At 41.9% G+C, this 12,420-nt stretch overlaps 1 protein-coding gene across 1 annotated transcript in view; it reads right to left on the reverse strand.

The window, feature by feature from the left end:
* Positions 1–7,648, reverse strand: part of gfra4a (GDNF family receptor alpha 4a) — a 175,378-nt gene extending 167,730 nt beyond the window's left edge. The window contains exon 1 of the mRNA XM_072457536.1: positions 7,440–7,648. Within this exon, the coding sequence (XP_072313637.1) occupies positions 7,440–7,482 (43 nt within the window). The 5' untranslated portion in view covers positions 7,483–7,648. The remainder of the gene's footprint in view (positions 1–7,439) is intronic.
* Between the last annotated feature and the right edge of the window lie 4,772 nt (positions 7,649–12,420).

The following is a 12,420-nucleotide window of genomic DNA, read 5'->3' on the forward strand; positions in this document are numbered from 1 at the left end:
ACATCCTCTTGCTCATTGAGGGTTGGGTCAAATGCGGAGGATACGTTTCCCTACAGGGCCGTAAAGTACACCAACCCCTTATTATTCCGGGTGATTTTCTCTCAAACGCCTGTGTGAAATTCCCCCCCAATTAAATTTGAAGCAGTTTCTCAACTCTTTGGAGTATAAATAAATGTGAAGCTCACACACACGTTTCGGTCTCTGCTGTCGGATCTACAAAGAAACATCACATTTCAAATCTTGTCTATAAAGATGTGTTTTTTTTAGGATGAAATAGAAGTAAAGCTGCTGTTGGGAAACAGTAGATTGAGCATTTATTGAGCCTTGACAATTCCCATTTCAGTTATGAAGCCAATATCACTAAAAAAAGAAGCTTGTGGACTTGATATAGAGTAAAAAAGCATAGGCGGATAATTAAATCTATACGAACTTTTAACAAATACTCTTTTTTTATGGGTTTGGAACAACGTGATGTCAATTCTTCCCTAAATGGTTGATTCAACAGTACTAACAGTATTAAGTAGTAACAAACTAAGACAAAAAGTTTTGATTTATATTATCAACCTTTGAATTTAACTTCCTTCTGTCAGTGTTAGACAATGACAGAAAAGGGTAAACGCCCTTACATTTCCAAGAATAACGCAGACCATACTACAATAAAACCCCATTATTTTTTACTTCGGCACATTTTGTAGGAAAGTGACTGATCTATTATTCCCAAAAGCCGCAGTCGCATTTCAATTGTTACCTGTTCTTCTGAGCTCATCTTCTTTATGCGCTGCTGCGTGCGGCGCCCCACGCCGAGGCACAGCGGATCGCTTTACTCGTTTGCATTTCTGTTGGCCCCCGCAGTTTTGCACATTTACAAACTGCAGCCTTTACCTTCACTGACTGCTACACCTGCCAAAGACATCTACCGGCCAGCTACACACAGAGAGAGCTTAAGTTCATTTCAACTCCATCCCCTTAGATCAATCGCAACAATGTGAGAGATGTTACAGCGGTGCTTTTATTGTGGTGGGACGCCCTGGATTCACTGTTTGTTGCCTGAAGATATAATGCAGATAAACCTCATCAACTAATTACACTAATGATTGCAAAATGTTCACAGCGGTAAGGGCACATGATCACTGAAGCACCGCAAGACTGAGCAGTGAATATGCTAATCGAAATCAGGAACGAAGGGAGCTTTTTTCCTTGTTAAAGTCAAGAATTTGGCCCGTTATGAAAAGACACGGAAAACCCCTAAAGTAATGTCCTTCGCACACCGTACTTTAATATTCAGCTCGTATCAGGTCATTGGCCGATATAGAAAGTGGATGCCAATTACTAAAGACATTTCAGTAATACAATGGGTCAGAGACTAAAACCAAAGTGAGCACATCAGAGGATTATGGGCCCCTGAGTACTTCAAAAGGCAGGTCTTCCTCAAGAATACATTAAAAGTGTGAAAGACCAACTCTGATGTGTCAAAAAATAACATGGTGAAAGGAAAAGGATATGTTATTTTAATATTTTACTTTTCAGCCGATACTCATGACTGATAACCGATATTTGCTGATACCGTTTAATGTTTTAAACGTTGTAAAGTTGTAAAATAAAGAACGGAACTTATTAACTTGCATAACTGTGTAAAATACTATATGCATTTAATTGTTCAAATTTTTACCCCATCGGCTGATTTTTCAATCTGCCAATACCGATATCAATGAAAATACCAATACTGTAACCGATATATTGCCACTCCCTAGGTTCAACGTTATTCAGGTTGTGTTCAGGGCAAACATCAATACAGTTTAAGTCAAATAACATTCACATTAACTTTCATAGTTTTAATATTAGAGGCGCTGTACCCGATTTTCACTGCCTTAAAGTGTGAAAAACAGTTTGCAGCAGTCCACACGTATCGCTCACTTATCTAGTGCATTTCCAGCATCCTAAATATTCCCCACGATGACTTTATAAGCACTTTTCACAAATCTCTGAGCCCAGAGCGAGTTATGCTGTCAGGGTAAAGGTAACAAACATTAGCATGCTAATGTCTCGCTTCCTGGTTCATGGAGAATAAAACGCTCTATGATTAGATGCAGAGAAAGCGCTGTGGTCTCATTTCTGTACTTTGGCAAAACAGATTTTAGTTAATTACATGCAATAACTCATGCACAGCCCCTTTAAGTGCCGGTGTGTCCTTTTAATGTGGATTGAGATGACTTTATTGTGAAATATTAGGCGTCATTCTCATTAGATAAACAGCTTTTGTGGCTCAATGGGATATGCATTTACCCACAGACTGTATTTGACATTACCATTAGGTTTCAGAACTATGTACTTGGGCCACAGAACCTCTGCCATGGACACAATAGATGAATACTTTTGGATTATAATTTTGGCAGCAGGAAAAAAGGCCATCACAAGGAAATGGAATACACAAGCCCCCTCAACGATCAAGGACTGGACTGACATTATAACAGACATTAGAAATATGGAGAAAATGACATTCAGACCTGAAAATTTAGACATTTTAAATACTTTGGTTAAGACGGGATGTTTATGTTGGACATGGTGTGCCGTAACTTGGCGTAATCATTTGGTGCCATTGTTTCTATTTCTTATTACTTGAGATATTTCTACTTTTTTGATTTTTTTTGCTCTTAGGTTGTGTCTTCAGCTATTGTGTTTTGTGTATCTATAAAATAAAATAAAATGAAATGAAATGAAATGAAATGAAATGAAATAAAATAAAGAAATACATAAAAAAAATGCATTTACCCACAGAAGTCAGTAAAAGCACTTTATTGTTTCCATTGCAAAGTGCTCTGGATGTGCAGGTGCCTCCAAAACATTTGCCGTCAGGACAAAAATCAAAACTATCCGTCCTTTGACTGAGCCTAGAGCTAAATCTGATGGTGTTTTGTATTTCGTCCTATTCAAATTTGAACTGGCAAAACCCTTTTGTAGTGTCCGGCTCTGTTGCCGAGTGTCAGTGGAGACAGACACTGGGCGAGCTCAAGGACACCTCCACACAACAGACGAGATGGAACCTTCAGATGTAAACACGATTTCACACATTTCAGCGGCCCTAATTGGACAGAACTAAAGCGGGTCCCATTAGCACAAGTGTTTTTAAGTGTTGATGTTTTAGTAAAGACCTAAGTGCCGATAGTGCAGTAAATGAGAAAAAGAACATTTCCACAGATTCACATGGGAGCACCTGCGTGTTGTCGGACAAGTTCTCTAATGTAGGTCTGCACTGCAAGGGATTTGTGTTTAGTGTTGGAGCTCTGATGTCAGTTATTTTATTGAATTGGATCAAAAACGCAAGAAAAATAGCTTTTGGAATTCGTTGTTATTTCGCTATTTGTTCCAAGGTGAAGAGATAGATTCATACTGGTGTAAAATCAAGAGTCACTGTATATTTATGATTTTTTGAAGAGTTTGATTTATTTTTAAGGTATTGCTGTACAGACCTTGCTAAAAGAGATGCCCCTCTATCTGCAATGAAACTTCGCATTTCACACTTTTGAAACCTCACTTCAGTAAATTGACTTATTTGCAGAGCCGCTGAATGCGTGTAACTTTAGTTTTACATTCACAGCCCAATAAAGCACGAACAAGAGATATTTCCTCGACAAATTAAACACATTTTTCTTGATTTAAAGCTGCACTGTGTAACTTTTCTGGTTCGCCACCTGCTTAATGGAGATGATATTGCTTTGCCTGGAATGTTCCACAACTAGGAATTAAACTTACATATCTCCGTGGGAACGCAGCAGGTCAATGGTCAAATGTATTTGTACATCACATTTACCACGACCAGCAAGTGCTTCACACAAGAGGGACATAGTAGTTCATTACATGCAAAAAACAAGAATGAGCAAAGTATTGACTATTGATATTGAACTATCGAAGGGCAGCGCAAAAAAAAGTGGCACTTCAGTAACAGTTTAATAATTAAGAGAATGTGTGGTTCTAGTGTTTGGTGGCAAATATAATAACTGATGTAAATAAGAGTGTTTACTTATCATTAGTATTAGCATTATTTAGTCTTATGCTAGCTATTTTTACTTTACTTTATTTTATTATTATTTACCTTATTTTATTATTATTTTATTTTATTTTTATTTTTTTTGTCTTTATCTTTATCTTTTTATTTTATTTTATTTATTTATTTTTCCTCCATTCCCTATAAAGATATGAGAGGAGTCTTGTTAATAAAAGTTTTTTGGTTTTGTTTATAAGAGTTCTTCCTATAAGTTATCTGTCCTTTCCCCCTGTATCTACTGCGTTGTAACACCAAAATGTCCCCATGTGTGGACAATAAAGGATTAGTTTGAGCGAGATCTGTTTTAGTTTGAGCGAGATCTGTTTTAGTTTGAGCGAGATCTGTTTTAGTTTGAGCGAGATCTGTTTTAGTTTGGCAATGCAGACATTTGAAAGAACATTATTATTTTGCAGTTGGCATGTGCTACACCTGATTGCTTAGGGATAGTGCTGGTGCTGCCAAGCTAGTTTCACAATTGTCAGTCAGGGAATCAGGAAGTACAAGATGTCTGCCCCGACGCTTCAATTCAGTTTTTATTTTTTACTTATTGATTTTCCTGGAATATTCTGTAAAATGCATTGATCAATTAAAAGGTTGATTTGTTTACTGTGAGCAGGCTGGGCTCTCCTTTCCACAGATCTGACCATGAGTTGCATGTCTCCTTGGAGATTGACACGTTTAATATCATAATGTAAAACTATTCAGTCAAAGGAATAACTTCTCGGCAAAACTTCCCCCAGAAAAGGAATGGAACCAGATGAAAATGAGCCTGTGTGGCTAACTCTGCCATATTTACATGTTGGACAAACACATTTTGATTAATATCCCATGTTAAATAAAATAAACACATGTTAGATTTATTTTTTTTAAAGTCATAAACGTGACCAAGCTGTGTCACCAGATTTGGTATTCAAATCAAATACACCTGTTACTGATAACAATTGTAATGTTATTTCATTCATAATTACAAATACATAGGACATGATGGACGGTTTTCCAATCAGAAAGCAGAATGAGCCTCACATAAGTCTGTCATTTGTGTTGCCAGTTCCTGTGACTAAATCCAGTTGGTTTAAATGTGTCCTCTCTCTGATCAAGACCAACACATCAGTCATGACTCTGAGCTGAACATGAGCCATGGCCGCTCCATGAACGGAGAAGGAGGAACAAAACTGTGCAGTGCAGGTTATATACGGTTACTTTAAGATTGTGAAGATAAACATGAATAAAAATGCTTTGAAACACACATGGAGCAAAAAATCATTACATTAAAAAAAAACTCATCATGCCCATCTGTTGCCATGCCCACCTCTACAGCAGAACCATCAGCCTCTCCATCTCCTCCTCTTCACCACCACCACCAGTGTCACTGATGGGAAATTAATCCATGAGGGAAATGTTCTTTCTTCCATCTTGTCCTATAGTTTCCAGAGTTCAATACACTAGATAGCAGAACGCCACACCGTGTTTTCTGTTTACAGTGCCCCTTTGTATTATTATGTAACCACTCAATTTGTACATCCACAAATATCACCAGAAAATTGCTATAATTTTGAAGTAATCAAAAACACAGAGTCAAAACCATCTTCAAAAGGAAACCACACAAAGCTCCTTTTGCCCTTAGTCTTTTTTCCCCAGTCAACAACTCATCTGTTCCCTTTTTGGTCATATTCCGGTCCGGATCAAACGCAACCTAAAAAGTCAGAAACTCCTAAAAAAGGCCCTCACATTTTTCAAAGCGCTGCACTGTCACCTTTTTTCACTGCAAATGTCGAAAGTCCCAAAAGCGGCGGCAGCAGGAGAGCAGGGGAAATGGTGGTTTCACATGGTGGAGCCTGCTATAAATCTAACACACAAACACAAGTCCTCCCTATGCTCCACACAACACCCCTGCTTCCTGCGCATTAATCCTCCGTCATACAACATCCATTACATTTATGTTTGTGTTATTCACAGGTTCAAACACTGATGGGGAAGTCATAAATTAGGGAAAGAGTGAAATAAAACAAAAACATGTGTGGTTATATAATCTGACTACATATGGTGATTAGAATTAGATGTTCCAACTGATAGAAAAAAATGGAATTATTTAGAAATGACTTGCTGAAAAGAGCTTGGCACACATTCCTGTATTTTGAGGATAAATATTACAGCAGGCGTTTCATGCAAGGAAGCTGCATGAAAAAGCTGTCAAACAGATACTGGCACAATAATAGCAAAGGGAAAGAAAGAGACTGCATAACTGAACAAAATGAGCATCTAATTCAAGCGGTGACGCTGAAATAACATGACACGTTTGGAGTGCGGGCATTTGAACCAGCAGTATTGTTCAGATTCGACCAGAAAATACCAGCTCAAGACAATAATATTATTCCAATGAGTCTCAAAAAAAAGACAGTTTGACTGAAATGGCAGACATGCATTTTAATGTTGTTAACAATTATGCAAGCAAACATCATCATCATCATTTTTTTTTTCTTCACACATGTTTTATTTTCTTTCTCGTGTTAAATATGAATTATAACTAACTAGTATGTATTTATCAGTCAAACACTATTAAATACGAATCTATGGCACAATCATCTGTCATTAAAAAATCCACTTAAGTCCGTCTCAAATGAGTGTTGTGTGAGTTTGTTGCGTGAGCTTCTGCATTTGACACACATGCACGCACGCGCACGCACACACACGCGCACACACACACACACACACACACGAATAAATACATATCACAATCCCGCGCAAATCTCTGACACTGTTCCCAAACAATGCCCACAGAATTCCCCTTTGCGTCCCCATCCACCTGCACCGCTCTGTTTACCGCATCTGTCACGCACACGTACACGCACGTAGGCACGCATTTTCAATCTGCACCTTGTCCCGCACGCACGCAAAGCACGTACGCACGCGTCTGAACTGAACGTAACCGACAACACCTGGACGGAGCAGGTGCGCATCAAGACGCGTAAAAAAATACGCGACAGGCAATATCCAAGTCCGTCTGGCACGCGCACACAGACACGCAGAAGTAAGTCACAGGACGTGCACACGCTTTTTTTTATTTTTATTTTTTGTGTAGGTTTTGGAGCTTTATTTGGCTGCGGGCTGATGCTGGAACAACTCGGTCCCGAAACGGTCCCGTGCAGCTTTTTTCCAGCCGGGACTGAAAACGCTCACTACGGCACTTCACCGCGACACCACCACGACAGCAACCGACAGCAACCGCTTTTTCCGTGCCCGCATCATTCACTGTCACCCAGGGCAACTTCACCGGGACTGAGCAAAGTGCCAAAACGCAGCGCCCTAAAACACCGCACACCGCACACGACCAAAGCCGCGCGCGATTCATACAAGAATTAAACAAGAAAAAAATAAAGAAAAGTGTGCATAAACTCACCGATCAATGCCAGCTGCAGAAAGTACAGTCCGAAGAAGTCCATTGCGACCGGTGCAGTTAAACAAGATGAATCCGGAGAGATGTGGACGTGATCGCGCTGATGAGAGGGAATAAAAAGCTCCCGTCGCCTCGGAACGCAAAGGAGCCGCAGCTATTTCTCTGGTGCTGACTGGTCAATCCAACCCACGGCGTTGCACAGCATCTTCTTTTCTTTTCTTTTTTTGGTGTGTATAATTTTGCAAAAAGTTTCTTGGAGAACGAGGTCAAACTGGACCCTGGGAACGCGGGCAGCAGTGCAGGAGCAGGAGTCGGTGCTTGCGCGCGTTGAGCATCCACACGCTCCCGGTCCGTGCGCGCGTCCGTCCGTTGTGAGCGGCAGCGGCGGTGGCGGTGGCTCTTGCTCTCTCCTCTCGCCTCCACCTGCGCGCCGTCTGCAAACTGCGGATGAATGACGCGAGCGCACTCCTCCGACCTCCCCGCGCGCACGCGAGCCACGCAGCGCCGGGGCCCGGGCTCGTTACAGAAATCCAATCTTGCTCCCAAGTTGAAGTAGGCCAAGTCGATACCGCTATAAAATGGAAACAATAAATGCCGCCGCGTAAAAAAAAAAGGCGCTTGAACGGGCGGGCGCGCCGTGCTGCACCGCTACACGCGCGCGTTCCAAAGTGTAGGTTTTATTCCCAGGTAAAATATGGAGGAGAAAGTACGGGGAGAAAAGTTGTGCGCGAGTTTGATTGATGCGGGAGCGGGGTTTGGAGAGCTGAATGCGCCAGGGGCAGAGAGAGAGGAGAGAGGAGAGTGAGGAGGGTCCAGGTGGAGTCCCGAGTCAGTGTCCAAATGTGGGGGTGAAAAGCGCGTCGCGGGGGGAGCGCAGTTCACCTACAGCACTGACACGTGTCTGCGGGGCTCTAGTGTGGTGGGGACATGATTGGAGATTGGATTGCTTAGTTTCTTTTCCCTCTTGTTTCTTTTATTTGTAGAAAGTGTGGAGTATCCTTGGTGTGTTTTTGACTAACCTGGATTGAAGCTCAGTTGGGCTGCTGAGATATGACGAGATGAATATCAACATTATACTGATGCTAACATGATAAGCTTGAAAAAAATGAACTTTCAAGGGATGTATTTTGTTTTGTATAGTTGCTGTTGGTGGCAGTTCTGATTTTTCATCATTCTAAAACCCAAGGATGATTATTCTTAGATAAAGATAAAGTCAAATTCGGTAAAAAATGCAAAAAATAAATATTTATTGTAAACTTACATTTTATATGACACCAATGTTTAAAGTCTCAATGCAAACCATTCATCAGCAGAAATAATATGAAGCAAGAAATGACTGTATCTGTGGATAAATAAATAAATAAATACATAAATACATGAATAAATGCACAAATACACAAATACATGAATTGAATTCCATTGGGATTAAATATTTTTTGATTGAGGGAGTCATGACAAAGAGGCAGCCAAGTTTAGCAAAGCAGCATACAAAGAACAATAAACTATCACAAAGAAGCACAAATCATGAACAATATAAAAAATAAAATACAAGTAGTTCTTCACTGAGGCAGCCTCCAATGCCTCAGAACCGTTTTTCTACATTGTGTTCCAAGTGTTCAAGTTATGAATGTTTAGAGGGAATAAACCCACATGTTTGAAATCTTGTACAAACATAACATCTTTGACAATAAAATGACCAGTAACATTTTTTCAGTTCATTTATTGGTTTATTTGATGGGGACAAAATGCTGAAATGCAGGCACTTCTTTCAGCCTGCAGCGTTTCATCATGTTCCTACCTGGACTGCACTACTTTCCAGAATAACCAGTGATCTGGGTTTCAGGGCCAGGAAAGCTGTATAACATGAGTGTATGCAGCCTAGTTTTTCCATGCACAACTTGTCCACGCTGCTGCTAGTCCTGTATTCAAACTGTAGGAGCCACCTCTAAATGACGGAGCATATTAATTCTTCATAGTGACAGCTGTTTGGGTGAATTTTTGTCGCCAAAGTCTGAATTACTTTCAAGCCGTTAAACTCACATTTCAGGAAGAGAAATTAATTTTTGAGCGGTGCTGCTGTAGAGACTTGTTTTGCCACCTCGAGCTTATTTTGGGATTCCTAGTGTATCTTTGGGACACTTTCATCTGCTGAGTTGTTTGTGCTCTATGTAAAAAAAAGTCAGGAAACGTGGGATGGATCCGTTTGTACAGAATAAACCACACAGCCTCAGACTTTCAGACAAACTTCCGCACAATGTATTTTTCCTTTTATTATTTCTTCTTGGGTGATTGTGCAGCTGGTTTCACTCCGGTTTGAAGGTACAAATGTGGAAGAGAAACAGACTAGGTCCATCTCAAAGGCCAGAACATTTGTGTATCAGCCCCTCTTTGTGTTAGAACGAGCTTTTCAAACGTTTTATACAATTTATCACAAAAAGGCTACTTTTATTTATGTTGATTACGACATGTGTATTGTCTTTACAGCAGTTTGTTAGCTTGAAGGTATACCTTTCTGGTGGGTCTTCTACAGATCAGATCTGTGGAGAGGCGACCCCGAGCATGGTAAGAATGCACGTTTTCAAGATATTTTTGTGGCAGTATTGTGGCAATAAAACACTGAACAAATACAAGATGGATGCTGTAGTGAGAAACATTCCTGGAAAAGCATTAACATCCCCATGTTGGTGTTGTACACTCCACCAGAAAAGTTACATAAGCCACTCTCCAACAGGCCCGCGTCCCCCCGGACCTGTTAATGGCAGTCTGCTTTACCATGCACAGGTCCTGCCTCACAGGGTCAGCTCCGTGCGCTGCTGACATCATCCAAACATAACTCATGTTAATGTGTATGAAGCAAATCGAAACTGCCTGAATTATACATTTTTCATCATGAGGCCAATGTCAAAAATTCACAAAAAAGCATTTTGTAAATCCAAGTTTGTGGCGCTGTGAGATTTATTGCATTGTCAAGTGCAGTGCGTCGATAAACAGTTTTGTTTTGTTTGTCGGCTCAACAAATAAAGTTATCATCACTGGAAATACGGCGGTTTATCACAAGATCAAGTCAGTGTTGTGTGAGAAATTATAACTATTTATTTGTATCTACTTTTTGCCATTTTGTTTGTACCCGAGTCTGCATTATCTCTTGTCCAATCATCAGACACTAAAGCATTGTGGGAGCACCTCATCACCTTCTCAACAGTCAAACTTTACCATTATTCACTTACTCTCCATCTGCCCTGTCCCTCTGAACACCACCATTACGTCATCACACTCCACATTCATACACCGTCTCTTGCTCAAGGACACAGTGGCAATACTGACTGGAACTGATGAAGACACTGGAGCGGCTGGTCCTGGACCACCTCCGCTCCACCGTGAGCTCAGCCATGGACCCGCTGCAGTTTGCATATCGGTCTGGCATCGGAGTGGAGGACGCCGTCATCTCCCTGCTGCACCGCTCTCTCTCTCACCTGGAAAAGCCTGGCAGCTCTGTGAGGATTCTGTTCTTCGATCTTTCCAGCGCCTTCAACACCATCCAGCCGCTGCTCCTGAGGGACAAGCTGGAGACTGCTGGTGTGGAGTATGACCTGGCAGAGTGGATCCTGGACTACCTCACAGACCGACCCCAGTTTGTGAGAGCCCGGAACTGTGTGTCTGACACTCGGACCTGCAGTGTGGGGGCGCCCCAGGGCACTGTCCTCGCGCCCTTTACACTGCAGACTTCAGACATGACACGGACAGCTGTGTCCTGCAGAAGTTCTCTGACGACTCTGCCATCATCGGACTCATCACGGACGATGATGATGCGGAGTACAGAGGACTGGCGCAAGACTTTGTGGACTGGTGTCAGCGGAACCACCTCCTCATCAACGCGGGGAAGACCAAGGAGATGGTGGTGGATTTCCGCAGACGCCACTCCACTGCCCCCCTACCAGTGAACATCCAGGGACGGGACATTGAGAGAGTGGACTCATACAAGTACCTGGGTGTTCATCTGAACCACAAACTGGACTGGACTCATAACACAGACGCACTGTACAGGAAGAGCCAGAGTCGGCTCTACCTCCTGAGGAGACTCAGGTCTTTTGGAGTGACAGGGCCACTCCTGAAGACCTTCTACGACTCTGTGGTGGCATCAGCCCTCCTGTATGGTGTGGCCTGCTGGAGCAGCAGCATCACAGAGAGGGAGAGGAGGAAGCTGGACAGAGTCATCAAGAAGTCCAGCTCCGTCCTGGGCTGCGCTCTGGACTCGGTGCAGGAGGTGAGGGACAGAAGGGTCCTGGCTAAATTCACATCTATGCTGGACCATGAGTGTCACTCCCTGCAGGACACTCTGTCCGCTCTGGAGAGCAGCTTCAGTGAGAGACTGATCCACCCTCGCTGTGGGAGGGAGAGTTTTCGCAGGTCTTTCCTTCCTGCTGCTGTCAGACTTTATAACAAACACTAACCATGTGCAATTCTGTCATATGTGCAATTACTGTTGTGATTCATGTGCAATTACTGTGAAATTCATGTGCAATCCATGTGCCGTCGTGACACATATTCATGTGCAATTACTGTCGTGATCACATGCAATGGTATTTATGTATTTATTTATTTGTCTATGGGAGTTTTTATTTATAGGAGATCTTCTACTGAAAGTGCTTTTCAGACTTCTCATAAGTGTTCTTTTCTTCTGTATCTGCCTCTGTATCTTCCTGCGTTGCACCAAACGCAGGAAGATTATCTTATCTTATCTTAACTGCGATGAACCGCCAACTATGTGCCGTGTGAAAGAATCCAAACACTGAATAAACGCAGAGTAAAAGGTGTTTTTTTTTTAGCAGGGACATAATGCTGGATGTATGCAGTGTCTTCACATCCCCCTGGCAGCCTTTAGTGCCTGGCAGCAGCACAGTATTTTAAAACAAAAGTATATCTACACCATATTTATGCCAAGTACTGCTTTATCAAGGAGCCAGGCTGAGGCAGAGCAGCAGCA

The sequence above is a fragment of the Eucyclogobius newberryi genome, unplaced genomic scaffold (genome assembly GCF_026437365.1).
Source record: "Eucyclogobius newberryi isolate DKJ021-1_F unplaced genomic scaffold, fEucNew1.0.hap1 SCAF_21, whole genome shotgun sequence".
NCBI lineage: Eukaryota > Metazoa > Chordata > Actinopteri > Gobiiformes > Gobiidae > Eucyclogobius > Eucyclogobius newberryi.